Source organism: Alosa alosa, chromosome 9 (genome assembly GCF_017589495.1).
Source record: "Alosa alosa isolate M-15738 ecotype Scorff River chromosome 9, AALO_Geno_1.1, whole genome shotgun sequence".
NCBI lineage: Eukaryota > Metazoa > Chordata > Actinopteri > Clupeiformes > Clupeidae > Alosa > Alosa alosa.
The window spans coordinates 29,973,320-29,994,506 of record NC_063197.1 but is presented as its reverse complement, the minus strand read 5'-3'; the positions used below and the strand labels follow the sequence as shown (position 1 = coordinate 29,994,506).

General features: G+C 44.4%; 1 protein-coding gene across 6 annotated transcripts in view; it reads right to left on the bottom strand.

Annotated features, from left to right (window-relative positions):
• The window catches only part of dnm3a (dynamin 3a), a 45,690-nt gene that overhangs the window by 19,666 nt on the left and 4,837 nt on the right, over positions 1 to 21,187 (bottom strand). For 3 of the 6 annotated variants that reach the window (XM_048251514.1, XM_048251511.1, XM_048251513.1), the window contains exons 3-17: positions 18,189 to 18,262; positions 17,666 to 17,815; positions 17,015 to 17,218; positions 16,258 to 16,356; positions 14,668 to 14,828; positions 14,438 to 14,580; positions 14,141 to 14,302; positions 13,561 to 13,628; positions 13,060 to 13,193; positions 11,853 to 11,939; positions 11,193 to 11,263; positions 10,776 to 10,827; positions 9,567 to 9,599; positions 7,112 to 7,225; positions 1 to 54 (exon numbers count right to left, since the gene is read on the bottom strand). The exon at positions 1 to 54 is cut by the window's left edge and continues 56 nt beyond it. In XM_048251514.1, the coding sequence (XP_048107471.1) occupies positions 1 to 54; positions 7,112 to 7,225; positions 9,567 to 9,599; positions 10,776 to 10,827; positions 11,193 to 11,263; positions 11,853 to 11,939; positions 13,060 to 13,193; positions 13,561 to 13,628; positions 14,141 to 14,302; positions 14,438 to 14,580; positions 14,668 to 14,828; positions 16,258 to 16,356; positions 17,015 to 17,218; positions 17,666 to 17,815; positions 18,189 to 18,262 (1,606 nt within the window). Of the gene's footprint in view, positions 55 to 7,111; positions 7,226 to 9,566; positions 9,600 to 10,775; positions 10,828 to 11,192; positions 11,264 to 11,852; positions 11,940 to 13,059; positions 13,199 to 13,560; positions 13,629 to 14,140; positions 14,303 to 14,437; positions 14,581 to 14,667; positions 14,829 to 16,257; positions 16,357 to 17,014; positions 17,219 to 17,665; positions 17,816 to 18,188; positions 18,263 to 21,187 lie in introns of all 6 variants that reach the window. The other 3 variants (XM_048251515.1, XM_048251516.1, XM_048251517.1) reach the window with 3 other exon arrangements.

Genomic DNA, 21,187 nt, shown 5'->3' with positions numbered 1-21,187 from the left:
GACGTCTCGCACCTTTAGGCTATCTAGAGGCAGCATGTACTTCTTCTCTGTCTCCTAGGGTGAGAGGGGGGGGGGGAGGTCACAACAAGTCCAGAGGTCAAAGGTCATTCACAGCAGAGAGAAAACAGATTGCAGCCCTGCACTACACAGTTCAATGCCATTCTATAAAAAATATATATTGCACAGCTGCATTATACTGCATGCAAAAAACCAGTACCAGCATAAACCATGATCGCTCACTGATTTAAGTGAAGTATAAAAATCCCTGGGATTGAAACCCAGTTTGCACTGGTTTTGGATTGAAGATTCCTGTTTATCTTGCAATGGATGAACCGCTATTTATTTTTTTGATTTTGGTCATAAACAACGGTGCATAGTTTCAACATTCCTTGTCCAACGTGGCTGAGGGTGCTTGGCGAGTGTGGCGGGAGTCCCTTCATTTGAAAAGACTGATCGGAGGGCATTGCTCTGACTCCGCAGTTTCAAACAAATCACTGCCGCTGGGCCACAGCTGCATATCTTTCCGTCTGCTACAAGGTAAACATGCAAGAAAAACAAAGTTTGGAGCATTTTCAGCATGTAATGATGATGGCGGAATTATTGCCTCCCACACTGGGACCAAATCAGATGTGACAAAGCTTGCACAAAGCTGCTCTGACCTCACACTGGCAATACAATAACAACTTAAAAAAAAAAAAAATGTCTCCATTGTTTTATTTGAATACGGTAACAACTGAAAAACAAAGAGTGTCAAAGAGAGAGGTCTTTATTGAATCATGAGAAAAACCTCACAGACCATAATGTATGTTTGGTTCAACCAAAACCTGGTCCACCACAGTGCACTACACATGTCAAGGATGGCTGCAGCGGTTGGGGTAGAATTAACAGGATATGTGAGAGAGCGGGAGAGCGGGACAGAGAGAGAGAGAGAGAGAGAGAGAGAGAGAGAGAGAGAGAGAGAGGGGAGAGAGAGAAGAGAGATTTGGGGGATCAGGAAAGAGGAATATTTGGGGTGGGGAGAACTTGAGGGGGGAGAAGGAGGGAGGAAAGAGAGAGAGAGAGAGAGAGAGAGAGGGAGAAAGAAAAAGAGAGGGGGGAAAGGCCCACATGTGGAAGTCATTACTCAGACTGAGGCTCTAAAACACAACATTTCTCCAGAAAAAAAGCGAACGAATCCACCCCTACACCCCCACCCACCTACTCCCCAACCCCCACTCCCAGACCCCCACCCCTTCATCCAAAAGGGGGTTTGGGTCACAGGAAACGGGTTCTATTACACCAGCGAGTAACGGAATGAAGCAGCGAGGATGGCGAGCATGGAGTGGAGACAGGGGGAATCCGTTAGGGCCCAAATGAACGACATCATGTGTGAATTAATATAAATGCTGTGGGGGGAGGTGCTGGCGGCGCTGTTGACTCATGGAAGGGTGAACTGTCTGTGATTCCCCTCCACAGTGGAGCACACATCCATGGCTTCGTTTAAGTAGAGTAACAGATCAATCAGGGCCAACGTCTTCCAAAGTCTGAGCATCCAAACGCAGTCTCTCTCTCTCTCTCTGTCTGTCTCTCTATCTCACTCTGCCCTCCTCCCCTTCACTGTTCCTCTGAAACTTTTTTTTTTTTCTCATTCCAGAGGGGCCCACTTCCTGCCTGAGTTTTCAAGGCAAAAAAAACGAGTCAGAAATGACTGCCTGGCGTTAAGACTGCAACATCTGGTAGTGCTTTAGAAAGACAGAGTGAGCAAAGGAAGAGAGAGAAAAAGAGAAAAAGAGAGAGATAGAGAGAGAGAGAGAGAGAGAGAGAGAGAGAGAGGGTGGAGAGTGCAGGACAGAAAAGAGAGCGAGAGTAGGAGGATGGATCATAGGACAGTCGCTGATGGGAGAATTAAGGACTTGGGGAATGAAGAGCAGACAGGGCAGTGGAACTCCTGACGGAGGTAAGATATGGGTGATCAGTGGGGACAGACATAGAGACAGAGAGAGAGAGAGAGTGAGGAGTAAAAAGGGGGGACTGAGAGAGAGAGAAAAGGAGAGAGAAACTGCAGACCACTCCAAAGTTGAATTCTCTGGGGTCCCATCAACCCATATATGGACTCTCAGTCCCTCCCTCTCTCTCTCCCTCTTTCCCCCTCTCTCTCTCTCCTTCACACTCACTCACTCTCTCCCTCTCCACACTTTTTTTGATATGCCTTCCCTAAATGCACTGCCAGATTCCCCAGTTGTCGGAGCGAATGTGCCACGTCAAGACTGGATACTGCGGGCTGCCATAGTGCGGACGGGAGAACGAATTTGGGAAGAGGACGGAGCCGAGAGGCAGAAATGGAGCGGGTGGATAACGGACCTCCGCTGTTCCCGGATTCGTATCCCTCCATCTCCTCTCTCGTAGACGAACAAAAAAAACAAAAACAAAAAAGGAGGAAGGGAAGGAAAAACGGCGTCCATCTTCGCTATCTTCCAAAAACTCCCTCTGCAACATCTTGGGCCGGCCGCGAGGAAAAAAGAGAGGGAGAGAAATACTGTGGACCAGAAAGGGCGAAAGAAAGAGTGTGTGTGTGTGTGTGTGTGTGAGACAGAGAGAGAGAAAGAGAAAGAGAGAGAGAGAGAGAGAGAGAGAGAGAGGGACCAGTTCCTGCTCCGTCATCCCAGTGTTCAGACTACCTGTTCAGGATGATACTGGTGTACAGTAGTCTGCACATTGGTTAGACTGTGCATGGAAGGACTTCACTCACGCACATCCACATACTAAAGCACACACGCTCACAGAAGCCTACTGTTGCTCAGAGGGAGGTTTTGCTGCCCTTGGTTTGTTTTTCTTGTTCATTCTCTCCTTCTTTGAATGTCTAAATCTTGCCTTGTAACAAACTTTATCTCTGACAAATTAATCTCATTTTGTTCTGGTCTGTGTGATTTTATGACTGTGAATGGCACCGTAATAGCAGACAGGGCCTAGTGTCGTGCAATTCAAACACAGTGGAAAAAGGCCATTGATGCGGCCGACACTGTGTACAAAGGCCATCTAAACATCTGTCAGGCCTCAGCAGTTTTAAATGTCTGTTTTGTTTCGGTGTCAATGGTTCATTTCAAAACTGGTCGTCTTTTTTCAAGAGTTTATCTGTGCATGATTACAAGGCAAGTGAGGCAAGTGCGGTACCACCATTTTTTTTTTATTTGTGTAAAAGTGACTGCATGCTTGACTGTTATTTTCTGACGGCGCAGCCCAACCATAGTCATTCCTAAAATTTAGATGTGTGTCTGTTTGTGCCTGCATGCCACAACTCTGACCATCTACACGGACCATATACACGGTGTCCGATGGCTGTGTGATAAGTGTATTTTTTTTTGAGTATTCTTTTGCATGTGTTTGTGTATGAGAAGCTGTGGAACGTCATCCAGTGCTGTGTGTGTGTGTGTGTGGCAATGCCACACACAGAGACCTCGCTAGCTGCAACTCGGCTAGTGTAGGCTTGTGGCAGCCACTCTTAGTAAATGACTTTAAAGTAACTACACAGGACAAAATTAAATGTAAAAGATGTAGATAAAATTAAAAAAGTATAAAAGCATAAAATCTGTAGATAACACATAGGCCAAACTGTAGATATGACTCTTCCATGTTTAAGTACAAGTAGCACACACACACAGCACACACATAAACACACACACCACACACCATACATGTGTCCTCACACACACACACCACTGTGGCGTGGGAGCAAGGCGGTTAGGGGGGCAATTATGCGAAAAGATAGGGAAAGAGAATACGCGCTCGGAGTCTGTTTTTCCACACTGCACTGCACAGCACACTGGCGCAACAGAGAGAAGGGGAGCTTGAGGAATGCACGTCTGTTGAGTGTTTGTTAAGTGTTGTACGCAGATTAAGCCCAGCAGCCCACACCACAGACTAAGATTTGATTTAAAATGCAAAGATTTCCCTGCAGAATGGTACATGTTGGCGAGAGAGAGAGATAGAGAGAAATATGACAACAAACTGCTTAAGATGCCGGAAAACATTATGTGGAAAATAATACGAGAAAAGAAATGCTGAGCGAAGAACAAGAGAGAAAGAAAGATGGAGGGAGGGATGGAGGGATAGAGGGAGGGAGAGTAAGGTGGGAGAGGGCAGAGACTGGTCTGGCTAGGTGATCTGAACTAAGGAGGGGGAAGGAGAGAGGGAGGGAGGGAGGGGTGGGGGTGGAGGGGTCGGGGGGGTCGGGCATGAGTGAGGAATCAGCCATGTGGGATTTCTCCCTGCAGGATCTTGGAAGCTGGTGTTTGGACAAAGCCTTACGATTTTCCAGCCAGGAATGTGTACAGTCCCAGTGAGACTGCCAACCGCAGAAAGTGAGAGAGAGAGAGAGAGAGAGAAAGGGAGGGAGGTGGGAGTGCATGAAATAGTCACTGAAAGTGAGAGGAAGAGAAAGAGAGTGAGAGTAAAGAGATTTGCAGCAAGGACAGAGATAAAGAACCCAGCGTGCGCTTTAAAGACACACTTTACAAACTAAGTGGCTGACTTTACCTTAGATCCGTGTGGACTATTTCGCTTTCCCGGGGATTTACTTAGACTCATATTCCTGCCAAGATTCAACTCTCTCTTTTCATCATATTGAAGCCCATATATATATATATATATATATATTCTCATACAGACACAAAGATTCATATAGATTTTGTTGAAGGTGTGGGGCTGGGGGGTCAACAGAAAGAAAACATTTCTGGGGATTTTTTATTTTTTTTTACATCTTTCCTGTATGCATTATGAATTCATGCCAAGCATTTCCATCCAGTAGAGTAAGTGCATTTCCAGGAGGCTATCGCAAAAAAAATCTCTCTCTGCCTGAGTGAAGGTCAAATCTGGCATTGTGATCAGAGAGCATCTGAACAGAATGTCTCAGTCCCCTCACGCCATTCGGCTAACTCTTTGCCGCAGGATGGTTTGGATTGTGCTGATTGATAGCGGTACATGAGGCATGTGTTTTGAAGCATTAGCAACTCGACACATTTCAGCCATATGCAGGAGCTTGCTGGATAATGTTAGAGGAATTGGTATGATGTGTTGCTTTGAAGACTGCCAGAGAGGACACTTATTAACATTCTCAACTGGAACTAATTGTGTGTAAATGAGGCAACTGGCTCAGTATTCAGGGGCCATACAGTACTTGTATGGTGCACATTATGAAGAGAATTGAAGAAAAAAAAAGTGTTTGGAGAATGTTCATAATGTTCTGCCCATGTGTAGAGCTTTTTCTGTGCGTGGGCTTTCGAATGTGATGGTGTGTGTCATTAGGTTCGTCTGAATGTGTGGTAATTTTACCGCCGTTGTCTGCAAGTGTGTTCTGGAATGTTTGTCGTAGTGTGCATGTGTGTGTCTGCGTATGCATGTGTCTCTATATCTGTCCGTGAGTGCCTCTGAGTGTGAGTGTGTGTGTGTGTGTGTGTGTGTGTGTGAGCGAGTGCGTGTGTGTGTGTTTATGAGGTCTGTGTGTGCTGGTTTGGATTGGGTGAGTTCCAGCTGTGTCAGAGTGAGCCGGTCCAAATGCCTCAACTCCCAAAGGAGCAAGAGAGAGAGAGAGAGGGGGATCAGGAGTGGAACAGGGGGGCTGAGGAGAAAGACAGGGGCAAGAGAGAGAGAGAGAGAGGGGGAGAGACAGAGAGAGGGAGAGGGAGAGAGAGGGGAGAGACAGAGAGAGGGAGAGGGAGAGAGAGAGAGAGACAGGAAAGTAAAGGAGAGGAACCTGAAAGTGAGTTAGAGAGCTGGATGTAGAGAAGCAGAGGGAGAGAGAGAGGGAGGAAGAGAGGGAAAGAAGGAGGAAGAGAGCGATAGATGAAGAAGGAGGAAGAGAGTGATAGATGAATGGCGACGTGCACATGTGCTGAGGTGGAGTGCAGGCATGGGGGGGTTGGGGATGGGGGCTACACACAGGTGCGGGAGAACAGAATGGTGGAGAGGGGGCAGAGAGGTTCACTGTTGCACCTTTTTTACGAGGCCAGCGGCCGGCCTGCAGTCCAGCCCAGCCTCCGCACGGGCCCTCCGGGACCTGGCTGTGTGCGCACAGCTCTCTCCCCGCCAGAAAAACCGCACTCTCTTCCTGCTGCCTGTGTCATTATTTACTCTCGCCATAAAGGAGTGCATTAAAAGCGGGCTAGACTAAACATATTTCTGATAAACTTGAAAAGAAAAATAAATAACCCCAAAAATGCAAAAGAGGGACATACAGGAAACTAAATAGGGCAAGAATTGCTAAGAGCATGAGTGTTGGTATTGGTTTTAAACTCTGTGTGTCTGTGTGTGTGTGTGTGTGTGTGTGTGTGTGTGGGTGTGTGTGTGTGTGTGTGTGTGTGTGTGTGTGGCTGAGAGAGAGAGAGAGAGTGTGTGTTTCTTGCATGTGAGTACACCCTACTTATCTGTGTTTTTTTTTTTTTTTTTTTTTACTTTATGGTCAATGAATGTCAGTCTGATTTACGTTCATCTTTGACTCCTAAATACAGGGATGCAGGGACACAACCCTTCTGCGATTCTATTTCTGATTCCTTCTGGTGTGCTGTCACTCGTCTGTGTTTTTGCCAGAGAGCAGATTAAGTGACACGCGGTAGCGGACCGCATCCTCAACCCTTTGGAGTGGCAAACGTCTCTGCCGCTCCCCGAGAGCGGGCAGGCAGGCAGGCGTGTGGCGTGGCGTGGCGCGGTGTGGGACTGGTGCCACTGGGCACAGAGCGTTGTCGTGTGTCTGCCTGTCTACACTTGCTGTGCAGAACTTCCTGCACCTGTACAGCAGGCACAGACAGGCAGACAGATGGCAGCCCGCCTGGCAGGGACATGTGATGGGACGGACACAGCGACCAGCCAATTAAAACGTGTGGTTTAAAACAGGAGGTTGGAAAGTTAACAGGAAATGTTTTTTTTGTTTGTTTTTCTGTCCAAAAAGCGTACAAATAAAAAGTTATTCATTTTTCTTTACAGCCATAAATATGTGTTTAAAAATTTGTAACTAAAGTTTGTGGGTAGGTGTGAGCTTTGGGGGGGGGGGGGGCACATTTCAAATTCAAATAAAGAAGTTAAACATATTGTGTTTTCATGAAAGACTGGCTAAACTCATCAGTTCATCCTCAACTCTCACCTCGTCATCCTTAAACCAGGAGAGGCTTTCCGTGGACAGTACGAACCAGTACGCCTTGGAACCGCCCTTTATGATACTGATGTTGCTGATGGTCAGCCAGCCTTTACGGATAACCTGCACAGAGGAGCAGAGGGCAGGGGGAAAGGTCAGAGGTCAGCTGGTGGCTTGAATTCCAGAAAAGGTAGAGAATGAGCTTGGCTCGTCCACAAGAGGAAAAGGGCGATGATGAGAAGCAATGGAAGTAATTTTAGAGGCGGGAAAATAAATAAATAAATAAATACATACACATAAATACTAGCTAGAAGAAATAGGTCAAGCATAATCATTTCCATTCAGCCACAGGTTCAGAGAAAATGTGCGTAAAGAAATTGTTAACAAATGACATGTCCTCTGATAAAAACATCTGCAGATTCCCCATAAACAGCAAACAGCATGGCGGTGACGGAAGGGTAGGGGGAGATAAGGAGAGAGAATGGACCACACTCTGTGCAATCTCAGTAATCACACACACACACACACACACACACACACAGGCAACAGAGCAGAGAGCTGTCAGTGTGCTCTGGGCTAGAGAGGAAAAGGGAAAAGAAGAGGGGAAGGAAGCGCCGGACGCACAGACCAAAATAAAGACAGATAACGGCTGAGAGAGGCGATGAGAGAACAGAGGCGATCGGCCGACGCGGGCGGGCGGAGGATGAGCCACAGGAAGTGGAGAGCTGAGGCTGGCATGGGGAGAGATGACACAAGCATCCTGTTTCAATGGACCACAGCACACACATGTGTGCTAAACCACATAACCCGCTGGAGTAAAGTAATGAGGTGACGTAAAAGGTGTGAATTTGACCGTAACGTACAGTAGCACCTGAACAGAACTCTTCTCCCAAGATAAGGCTGAAAGCTGAGGAAAAAATGTTCTTACTATACATGTTAACATCCTATTTTCAATTCATTCTTTCCTACCACCCCACAATGCATGTGGTTGTGTAACACACACATACCAACACACACATACACCCCCCCCCACACACACACACACTCATGGGCTTATGAAGCCAAACACTTCCTCTTCTTGACCACTGGCCGGATAATGCAAAGTTGTTCTGCGTGTGAAGACACAGTTGGCAGAATTTTCCATATGCAGCCTGGAAACTTGTCTGGTCCTGAACTATCCTACTACATAAAACCAACAGGATAACTTCAGATACACTAAAAACACAGTGTCTTAGCCTTATCCGTCAAATTACACATAGAATCTATAGAAGTAAGCCAACTTCCCCAAATGCAGGTAATAGCTGATTTCAAAAGCTCAGGTAGATTTAAAGGAACCGTATGTAAGATTCTGGCCAAAACTGGTACTGCAATCACTTTCAAATTACTGTAGAGCAGTTTATCCCCTCCCCCTCCCCCCTGACTGGCAGAGCTGGCAACCCGGATGCCGAAACACTACTGACTTTGTGATTAGTAGATAGGTGGAGGGTGGCGCATCAGGCCAAAACACAACATGACAACATCAACATCAGTTGAGGGCTGCAACTTCACTTTTTAAATGACAATATCCTGGCCGGACTACTGTTGTCAGTGATATAAGTATTTGAAATTAACATGATTTCTTAATGTCTAGTGACATATCAGGGCCATTTTATGATTAATTGAAATACATTTCTTACATACGGTTCCTTTAAGCACAAAAACGAGACCGCAGGCAGAGGCTGGTTAAGGTGAGGAGATGTGTGATTTAGTGGGCTGGAGACTGAAGTTCGGCCCCAAGGCGCAAGAAGAAATAAAGACCACAACGATTTACAAGACCCCAGGACACACGCGGCCATGACGAGGAGTCAGACCTCACACAGTCAGACTCTAATTCAGTGAAATCCCGGCACGCAGCCTTATCCGCTCTAAGGTGACACCTCTGAAAATATTACTTTAGGGCTTAATTTCATCTGGCATTGAAACAATGTGGCTATTACAATGTAATGTACGCTCAGATTAAGTTTTGTTTGTCTCAAATTTTGCAATATTATGTCTGTGTAACAGGAAGTCTACATTTTGTTTGGCTGTGATTGCGATACTGCTCGCCAAACTGTAATGCTGCCTAAACAACTACGGTTTAGGATGTAATTGTTTGGTGAAACTTTATCTGCACACCCACACTACAGCCGCAGATGCTGTTGACAGACGTCTGAATTCTTGTAATGGACCTACTCAGAATTAATTTGAAGTTAAGTATATTGGGTATTTTTAAGTATAAGTATATTGGGTGAGCAAAATGTCAGGTGCCACTTGTGTCCTTGAGAGTGCGTCGTTTGTCATGCTCATGGTCGAAAAAGGTGACTGGTCTTGTTAGCAAGTCTCTCTCTCTCTCTCTCTCACGAATACACACACACACTCACACAGAGGGAAAAATATGTAGTCAGGATGGAGACAGTAATAAGGCTTACAGAAACTGTACTCGTACAATTTGACGTAAACGACGTAAGAAAGCTGCACCCTGTAAGAACAACAGAGAGGATGCTCAGGGTTAGATGACTCAGACACACAACACTAGGGGCTCTCCACATATTATTTCATTAAAGGGACACCAGGCAACGTTTTCGTGTTAATTAATCATCTTCCTAAGTCGGTATATGGTTAAATGACTCATTACGGGGCGAATGAAGGCTCTCTCGCCCGCCCCTACTGCCTGTAGGAAGAATATCCCACTTGCAAGTTCGGTGTATCCTACCCGCCAACCGAAGCAGGATCAGTTTACAGCACAGAGGCAGGCTAACAAAACGCTAGAGATTGTTGCAAACGTGTGTATAATGGCAGAGCCGGCGAAGAAGATGCAAAGAAAAGGAAAAGAGTTTCAGAGCGAGCGAGGGGGAGTTTCGTAGAGAAAAAGCATCAGGCTTGCCTGGTGTCCCTTTAAATATCTGCAATATCAGCAGGCTCATGCTCATGTCCTGTAAAACAAATCATTTTCTGAAATCAGAACATCACACCTGCAGTAAATAAATGAAATGGCTTAAATGGCATATAAGAATTAAAGTAACACTTAATGACGTCTGCTGCAGTTCAGTCTACAGCAGTAGGTATCCTTTTCACAGAAACTGAAGCTGCTTTATATGTATGTATATGACAGCGGTCAAAGCAGAGGGGTCAGCATCACAATAGCCAAAGAAGGGGAGGTATGGGAACCACAGAGGAACGAAGTGGGAGTGACTACAGTCTGTGTGTGTGTGTGTGTGTGTGTGTGTGTGCGTGTGTGGGAGGGGTGGGGGGTGAGGTATGGGACGACAAACAGAAAGGCTTGTTAATGTCAGCAAACAGAGATAGCACACTGACATGCACAAGCACATACACATAATATACACACACACACACACATACGCGAGCATACGCATACGCATACGCATACGCATACACATACACACAAATACGCATACCCATACGCATACGCATTCACAAACACATACACATATGCATACACGCAAAGGCTGTTACAAACTCATCAATACACTGTGCAAGTGAATGCAGCCATAAGACACAACGAAGCAGAGTTTTCAATTTCAGCTGTAGAAATATTGATTATGAGGTTCCTCCTGTGGTTTTGTCGTTGTAGTTTCTAATGGTGCGCCCAGCGCAGGCGGTACATTGTACACTGTACCCAGTACCCAGTACCCACCTGATTTCCTGCAGCAGGCTTCACACTTGGCTGACTGGTTCTCTGTTGAACACTAACACAGGAGAGGACAAAGAAAGTGGGAGAGAGATGAAGAGAGATAAATAAAAAGGAAGAGAGAGACAGACAAAGAGAGATAAGAAGAGGGAGTGTGAGAGAGAGAGAGAAGAGAGATATAAAGAAAAAGGTAGAGAGAGAGACAGACAGACAAAGAGATATATGAAGAGGGAGTGAGAGAGAGAGAGAAAGAGAGAGAGAGAGCAGGCACATATGAAGAATCTGAGACATTTTTACAGCATTGGAGGCATCTGACTTAATAGAAAATGAAACAAGGCTGTGTGCAAATATCCAAACATGGAAAACCGCCATTGGAAAACAAGGCAGAGAATTCAAAAACACACAGAACCGGATGTGACTCACTTGGTAAACCCGATGAAGTCTTCATGGTTTGTGTTTATGTAGGAGAGCTGGATGTCAATGTGCAGCAAAACCTGTTGAAAACACACACAATTTATCATTCATGATACTTAACATTTCACAAAGAATCAAATATTTAGAATCAGCTTGACATCAAAGGATTAGTCATGTGGGAAATTCTGAGTATGGCTATTGTAATGATGTTTAATGGCCTGACTGTTCTTTTGACTGTTCTTTTCTTTCATATGTTTTCCCTCTTGCGTTGTTTGAACTTTCAAATAGTTTCACTGGTTTTCTTCCCAGTCACTATGTATACAATAAACACACACTCACACTCTGCAAACATGCCACCAGCATTACTGTGCAAAGATAGCACAAACACTTCAAAGCATGTAAATAATGCTTTTGATATCCTAGTAGTCTGTCCCTGCTATAAAAAAAAAAGTACTTGTACTACTGCTAACTAGAGACACTATTATTGTGTTTCATCTTTAATATCTTACATCATCTTAAGTATATATATAGTATATAGTATAGTATAGTATAGTATAATAGTATAAGTATATATACTCTTCTTCATTATTCAGAGTTATTAGATACATAATGGATATACTGTATGCGTGTGAGTGTGTCACCACAATGACAAATCACAATGTGTTTGACCTGATCCTTGGATCGACTCTCCTGGTCCCGTATGCGGGTGGAAACGATCCTTTCTGTCTCCTCCCGCAGTTTAGGAAAGCTCGCCAACTGCAGAGAAACACCACAACCGTCACACACACACACACACACACACACACACACACACACACACACACACACACACACACACAGAAAACAGAACAGGCATCCACAGTGTGACAGTACTGGAGCTGTGTGGTTTAACATCTGACCTCAACTAGGCCGTCCAAAAAGGACTGTTTTCAGAATAGTTCAGCCACTATTTGTTAAAAAGTTGGTTTGTCTGGCTGTCTGTGCTTATTGCATATAACAGGCTTTTACAGGAAATGCATCTAACTTGGCCGGGACATTTACAGTGTCGACTCCGTCTAACAGTGGCATTGTGGTTTAACAGCTGACCTCAACTAAGCCAACAGAGAAGAACAGTTTTTAGGAATAGCTCTACCACACTGCCCAAACATCTGTTGATCTCCATGAGAATTGATCTGAATGATGGTCAAAGTGCAAAGTCTTACTAAAGTCTAACTAAAGCTTATTTAATACCTAAGCAAAATCTATTTGCTCATTTAACACTGTGGGTGTTTAACACCTTAGCTCATTTAACACCTATGACATATGTACAATAAGTCGCTTTGGATAAAATAAATAAGTAAACATATAACGTATAATAACGTATATAATTGGGGGCAGCCGTGGCCTACTGGTTAGCGGTTTGGACTTGTTACCGGAGGGTTGCCGGTTCGAACCCCGACTAGTAGGCACAGCTGAAGTGCCCTTGAGCAAGGCACCCCTCACTGCTCCCCGAGCGCCGCTGTTGTTGCAGGCAGCTCACTGCGCCGGGATTAGTGTGTGCTTCACCTCACTGTGTTCACTGTGTGCTGAGTGTGTTTCACTAATTCACGGATTGGGATAAATGCAGAGACCAAATTTCCCTCACGGGATCAAAAGAGTATATATACTTATACTTATAACTCTCTGTACCCAGACACACTTCATATTGTCTCCAAACAACACATTGAAAAGGAACTATTACTTCTGATGATTCCAAGCGGACCCTGTTGACCTACTTATACTTATACTTATACTTATAATGTATAACCTATTGCAGATACTTTTAAGGTGCACTGGTGCACCGTCCTAATGAGCTAATAAATAAGTAAACATATAACGTATAACCTATTGCAGATACCTTTAAGGTGCACTGGTGCACCGTCCTAATGAGCTCCTCCACCACCATGTCCACACACTTGATGCAAGGGCCTCTGAGTTTAACAATCTGCTTCTTCACTATGGCCTCGAACGCCAAGTCTGGAGTGAACAGGCCTGTCCTAGACCAGGGTAGGGGCAGACAGGGGACACAGACACCAAGGGAGAGAGAGAGAGAGAGCCAAGGCAGAGTATTAAGCGATGAAGGAAGGAAAAACCAAGCGTGGAGAAAAATAAAGAGAGATGGGAGAAATAAAATGGCGGGCCAATGGACAGGTTTACGGCAGGCAAGGGACAAGTGTAGGAAATAAAATCATGTCATGAGAGAAAAAGATGAACAGAGAGAGAGGAGAGAACTGAGAAAAAAGGAAGGAAGAAACAGAGGTGAGCCGTCGGTCAGTCCGGGACACCCGTGAGAGGTATAAACTTCGCCAACCACTAGCCTGGACACAGCAGTAATTTGATGTGATGTAATGAAACTGACCTGACGCCATGGGTGTTCTTAATGGCATAGGAGATTTCTCGTCGCAGCTCCTTCTCATCCAGCTCCATCTGAGGTCAGACAGGGCGGAATTGGAATTAGAATTAGAAATTAGAATTAGGAATTAGAATTAAGGGGCCGTTCACACCAGGAATGATAACAGAGTCCAACTGCTCTCAGAGCCGCTCATTTTTCTCCATAGACAGTAAAAGAAACTTTTTTTCCCCATTATTCAGACTAGCCTTTTAAGAAAATTGCCATCCTACTACTCACTTGCTGCCTCAACCTAATAAAATCCTATTTTTTGCGGAGGCCTGGACGTTACCCTTGATTATATACAGCTTTTTGTCGTCATCAAAATCACTCTGAAAGTGATCCCCAACAGTATCGCTCTTCATGTCATTATCGTCATAGTTTATGTGTAGATAATGTCATTTATATTAGCTAGAACGAGTCTTTTTTGTTATCGTTACAGTTATCACCCTTTATAGTTATAATTAGGAAACCTGTGGAGAGCCTCTGTGGAAAAGCAGTCGGAAGGACAGAAGAACTATGTAGATCGACCTCTGACCTCTGCGCTCACCTCAACCAGGTCGAAGGGAAATCTCTCATGAAAGATGCGATTGATTTTGGCTCCTCCCGAGAGCTCCACAGTGTCCACCTGATCACCGGAGCCTTCGATCTTCTTCTCAAAGTCCTGCCCGAAGTGCTGGACGAGTCTGCAGCACAGCACACACATGGGGTACTAACTCACTGTGTTACTGCCACCGGCACAATCATGCCACTAAGCATACAATAATGGACACACACACACACACGCACACACACACAAACACACAAAACAACCACATACACACACACACATAGTTCAGACTCTCACTGTAGCATTGCTTTGGTTTTGCGCGAGGGGTCATCCGGTCGGTACTGCCGGTATTCCTCTGCCTCCTTGTCTAGTGTCAGCAGCTGGCCCTGCAGCTTACTGCGGAATGCCGGAAGTGTCTCCCGGATATGATTTGTCAGTTGCTAGGAGATCACAGAAAAGGGAATGTTCTTAAGTCAAACATCAGTCTTCTAAATGAATTCTCTACCCGCTTGACCATTCTGCCTCACCTGGTTGAGTACTTGCTGCAGGTAGGGAGTACCCATGACGTGGGCTAGGTGTTTATACGCTGGGTGAGACAGGAAGAACCTTCTCTCAGCAGCCAGTGCCACCTCGATGTCCTTCTTCCCATCAATGTCCTTCTGACTGCGGTTCACTACCCCTATGTAGCCTAGAAATGGAGAGAAAGGCAAGAGAGGTCAGCAAACGAATAGAGAAAGACAGAATAAAGGGACAGAGACAGGAATTAGATCTCCGTTTCTTGAAGGTCACCGAGTACTGTTGGTACGAAAAAACACATGAACATGGGGGCTCATGAAAATGCCCCCAGAGTGTAGCGCTGTAGCTGTCGGCTGCAGCAACTCGAACCGATCGTTTTTGTTTTTTTTTCATACCGAGAGTACACGGTGACCTCGAGAAACAGAGATCTATGTGGAAAATCGCCAAAATATTCCTTTAGGGGTGAGAAAGAAAAAAAAAGAGAGGGAGGGGTGTTTGACAAACAAATTCCTTTTATATTGAACCATCATATAGTAACTCAAGAATACCACAAACGGCTACTACAGAGAGAGAGAGCAAGAGTGGAATGGAGAAAGAGAAAGATGAGCAACAAAACCTTGATGATAACAGTCATTTATAAGACAACGCCGGCCATTAGCAGCAGGCGAGGCGCCCATATCCGCGCGAAGAGAGGGTCAGTGTGGGGTTTCTGCTGCCTGCTTGCCTGCCTGCCTGTCACCGCGGCCTCTCTCTCGTGCGCTGAAAGCTGGCCTCCGTGGCGAATGCATTAGCAGAGCCTGAGGAAGCGTGAAGGCCCCAGCACCTGCCACTGCTTTAGCTTCGGCGCTGCTGCAGGCCTGAGACTAGCCCCCTGTCTGGCACATGTTCAGCTTCCAATCCACAGCGGCGGCAACAGCAGCAGCAGCAAGTCTGTGTAACTCAAGCCCTGTGTTACCACACAGTGAGGGGAGGACAGTCTGGACTAGACTGGACTAGGCTCCCGACAGCATTATTCACTTGACAATGATCCCACTTACACATCAACAGACTCAAGACAGGGGAGACCAGGGCCAATATTTACACACTGGTATGCAAGCTGATACTTGGAAAAATGGGAACTAATCAGAAGTAGAACTGTGATAATTACAGATCTCTTTTGCTTCCAACATCTTAAAAATATTTTCATTCCATTTTAGTAGTGAAGATATTTTTAATCTGAATACGTATCAAATTTATTTACATGGCTGATATGTAGATGACAGCCAAAGAGTTTATTATAATTTAATATAGAGTACCGAACTCTATGAAGTCACATATTTTGAAATTCAATTAAAGTCTAATGAGTAAAAACAATCAATCTTCACAACTAATGTACTCCCAAAAACTCAAACTATCCTCAAAAAACAAAAAAAAACACAAACACACACACACACACACACACACACACACACACACACACACACACACAGAGACAGACAGACAGACAGACACACACACACACACACACACACAGACAAACAGACAAACGGACACACACACAAACAGACACACACACAAACACAAACACACTGTCAAGAGCTCTCATCACCAGTCCACTATACCTCTCCGTAGAGGTAGTAACCTGTTCTCCAGAATGGCCCGGGCATCCGTGCCCTCATCCATCAGGTCCAGCTTGGTGATCACTCCAATGGTGCGCTGGCCTGAAACAACACAGAGGCAACATGAAGAGCGTCCTTCATCAAGCCTTCCTTCCCTCCAGCTGCAGCATAATCATCAGTCATTAGAGGAGCTCTCACAAGAAAGAAGAACATTAAAGGAGCACGCCAACTTTTTACACTGGTTTTGGGAGCTAACGGTGGGGGTGTCAGCCTGGGTTATAGCACACACAGAGAAGTGAAGGGTATGTTTCCTTTTATCCAACTCTGGGATAGATGGAAAATAAGCTCATTTTTCCCAAAAAGTTGGCAAGTTCCTTTTAGGTTGTGTCTTGCGGTGAGTCTCCATCAGCTCTATTTTACTCATATTCATTAGAAAACTAAGACAATAGCCATGTACATACTGCAGCAAGTCCCTATGTATTCATAATTCTATGGAACTAATGGAACCACTGTAACATAATCATGATAAACTTACAGCTACATGATATGACATGATATTATGTATTATTCTCAAGTAACACAAAACAGAAGAAAGTGACACTATCTTTTATTGCCTTGCCTTTTCTTTTTCGTGTGGAAAAGAAAAAAAAACTTGGCAATAAAATGATTCTGATTCTAATATTTAAGATTGTGGTTATGATCTACACTGATCTACATTGACTGAGCACCACCAGGTGAAGAGTCTCTTCCCCCTTCTCACCCTGAATGTCCACATCCTTGGCCAGCTTGAGAGCATCTGAGTTGGCCAGGTCCATGTTGGCAGGAGTCACAGCGAGGATGAGGCAGTTCTCCCGGCAGATGAATTGCATGATCATGTCACGGATCTGGTACTCGATATCTGGAGGCTGGTCTCCCACGGGCACCTTGGTGATGCCCGGTAGGTCAATCAGAGTCAGGTTCAGCACTGCACAGAGATGGATAGGGAGCCTGACCTTCATGTTGCACTTATAGAACAGTGTTTAGTTAGACAGAGATAAACTTCATAAGTGTTAAGTTAAGCTAAGTGTTACTTCAACCTTCATAAAGTATTAGCATTTACAGTAAAGTATTTAGTAATAATAAAAAAGTTTTAGTTTTTTTAAATCTTGCTCTGAAGAATTCGGAAACTGCATATAACAGACATTAAAGTAAATGAGGATAGTAATGTCAAATAAACAGGAATCAGTTAATTATGGGTGTTGGGGCCAAACGTACATAAATTGATACGTCCATAATTGGGGACATTCATTGATCAGGCAAAGTCAATCACTTAACAAAGGTAGTTATTAGCGCTAATAAAGGACTGTTTGCAAAATGCAGGATGTGATCTAGCCAATGAGTGAAGAGAGACAATACTGTGGGCAGGGGTTACCATTGGGTGAGTAAACACGAAGCCTGATGGGAATGGGTGAGATGCCCTTATTGACTCCTGTCAGTCTCTCCGTCTCAGTTTCAATCTCTTTCCGAACCTCCTCAAAGTCGACAATTTTCCTGCCTTTGCAATGGAGGAACTCGGCATACTCTGGGCAGCAAAAAAAAAGATGGATTTCGAAGGCATCAATACATTGTTTAGAAGAGGAGAGGTCTCCACCTAGTGGACAATGTAGAATGTAACACCCTCTCCAGGATGGCAAAAATACCACAGCTTGCAACTCGAGTACACAGCAGAGGTCATTTAGTGGCAGCTATAGTGACATAAAATGGAGAGTAAGATAGCACTGGTATGTAAACGATGCCACCACATCGCAGAAAATAAATGTGTGATCAACATGGAAGTTTTCATAAATAGAATAATGAATCTGACACGTATCTGAATGACAACCACAGTGTCCATAGTTTACCATAGTGAACTGGCATAGAAACTAGCATAGATTCAAAGTTAGTGATGATCCCACCTTTATCATCATTGATGAGCTGCAGTACCAACGGCCTTCGTGTGACAATCCCTGAACCTCTGGGCAGGAAATCCCTGAGCAGAGTCATACAGGAGCAATCAAACCACATGATACAAACACATACTACAGCTGTACACAATCAAACCACATGACATGATACAACTGTACACAAGCAAACCACATGACACACAAACACATACTATAACTGTACACAATCATACCACATGACACAGAAACACATACTACAGCTGTACACAATCAAACCTCATGACATATGACATGAGCAGAGTGACATGACACATGACATGAGCAGAGTCATAGAGGCACAATCAAACCACATGACATGATACACAAACACCTACTACAAATGTACACAATCATACCACATGATACACAAACACATACTACAACTGTAAACAATCATACCACATGATACACAAACACATACTACAACTGTACACAATCATACCACATGATACACAAACACATACTACAATTGTACAAAATCATACCACATGATACACAAACACATACTACAAATGTACACAATCATACCACATGATACACAAACACATACTACAACTGTACACAATCATACCACATGATACACAAACACATACTACAACTGTACACAATCATACCACATGATACACAAACCCATACTACAACTGTACACAAATAAACATGCATACTCCACATTAATCCCTGAACTCTGCCAAGATATGACTCCCCTGGGGCATTAAGTCACAACACTAATTGATGTCATTTATAGCTACAAATAAAAAGGCGGCACGCAGACAAACACAGACACACACACACACACACGCATACACATACACGGTCAAGAGTTGGCGGAAGACTAGTGCCAATGCAGGCTGCGACAAGCTTCGTCAGCTTGTATGTCCAGAGAGTGAAACAGTAAACCCATTCCTTCAACCTCACCCATCTCTGGCCACCATATTCAGTTATTTATGGCTGTTTTACATTCATACAGCTCATGCCTGACTCTAATCTGGAGTAGTCTGTACTTAAATAAGCAGTTCTTTCCAGACATATTTATTGCATTAGACAGGGAGTGCTACCTACCTACATAGCCTAAATAACACTGAGCTGAAAACACGGATCTGTGCTCTCTCACCAATGTCATACCACTAAAGTTAAGTCATGCTATTGCAAGAACGGGCATCAATTAAATATTACGGGACTTGTAGTACAGTACATGTATGCTCAATTGGTGGCTTTTGGGTCAAAGAGAAAGTATTGCTAAAAAGAAGGAGGCGACTGTCTGGGAATACAATGGGCCCATGTCAGGAAAGTCTTCTCCAAGGCCAAGATAATCAGCCTGACAGAACATGTCCTGTTCTGATCCCAGCCTATACGGCTGTAATGGGAAACTGGGAGGAAGCCAGTGATGGAACATAAACAGGGTAGGAGAGGAAGATCCCAGGGAACAGACCCAGTTCACAGCAGTGCTCTTGTGGAAAGGCTGACACACGTCATGCCTGCGCTAGGTCAACCATCGCCAGTTTTTAGTTTTTATCCAGTCTTTGCGCACAATTGATATTATATGAGAGACCAGTTTAAAGGAGAGTATAACTCTCACGCCACCACGTGTATATAAAAATAACTATGCGGTGCTTTACTTTATAGCCCTCATAGTGTAAACAGATTCTTGCCTGCAGCCAGAGGAATGTACATTTTTTGTCAGCCTATAAACAGCACCTTGATAAGCTGAAAGAGGCATGCTGGTGTGGAGTGAATGAAACAAGAGCAAACATGCTGTGGTCCTCCGTCCCCCACATGACAACAGAGGCAAATAAAACACTTGGGGAAGTGAAAGTAAAATGTTAACAAGAGAAGAGAAGCGTGACAAAAGGCACTTAAAGGTGCCATGTGTAATGTCTGCCAAAAAATCAATTCATACTCCACATTCCATAAAAGATGGGGCAGTATACCTCCAGAAAGTGAGTTTGTCTACCCTAGAGTAACAACCGAGACACGTGTATTGCAGTTTGGCTGGCGGTTATGTTACCCGCATACTGCCTCCCATAGCCGAAACTGGTATTATGACACTTGTCGGGCTGTGGCTAGTAATTTAGCATGCTAATTCAGGTTGATATCTCTTTAGCACTATACCTTGTCATTTTTTTTAATGACATCATCACCCTTATTTCCTTCCATTCTTTTGATACGTGTAGCTCATTTTTTGGATATTTTTACCTCAATTCTTACACATGGCACCTTTAATGGACTCTAACGCTGTGTCTCAAACCACCAACATGCACACTTCAAATACTTAGTTTAAGGATATAGTGCAGATATTGGGACAATACTAACCATCGAAAAGTGGGCACTACGGAAGTAAGCGCTCAGTGCACACTAGAAGTGTACTGACAGAAGTGTGCGGTTTGAGACACAGCCTAACTCAGTCCGGGCGTCAGCAGTTCAGCAGAAGATTATTTTAACATGCTAACTGCCCTAATGTCAATACAGGAATGATCATTACTTTGAAATCAACGACCAAAAACTAGCATATAATATGTTCCATCGCACACACGTCTATGGAGAGACGAGGGAGCAGAGGAGATTCACCACACTAATTCCTTAGACGGTCACTTTTTATGGGCAAGGATTTTTGAGAGCACATGGCTGTATGGACTTTCCCAGTGGCAATACAAGCATCACGTTGAACTTTCCATCCAACCCTCGAGATAACTTCCTCTCAGTTCTAAGGAGCTAGAAGTAGAACGACCACAGTGAGCTGAGAATGATCAACATTTCTCTAAAAACACAGAAAGATACAGATCATATCCAACATGAACATAAGCACAGCGACAGCTTTTTGTTCTGTCGTATCTGGTACATTTGGACTTTTATGAAATGCTGTGTCATGCACACTATGTAAAGATGCGTGCTACTTTTGACCTGACCTAAGGTTTCTGTACCACAGAAACACAACCGTTATGACCTGACTCAGCCATTTTTACACACGACCACAA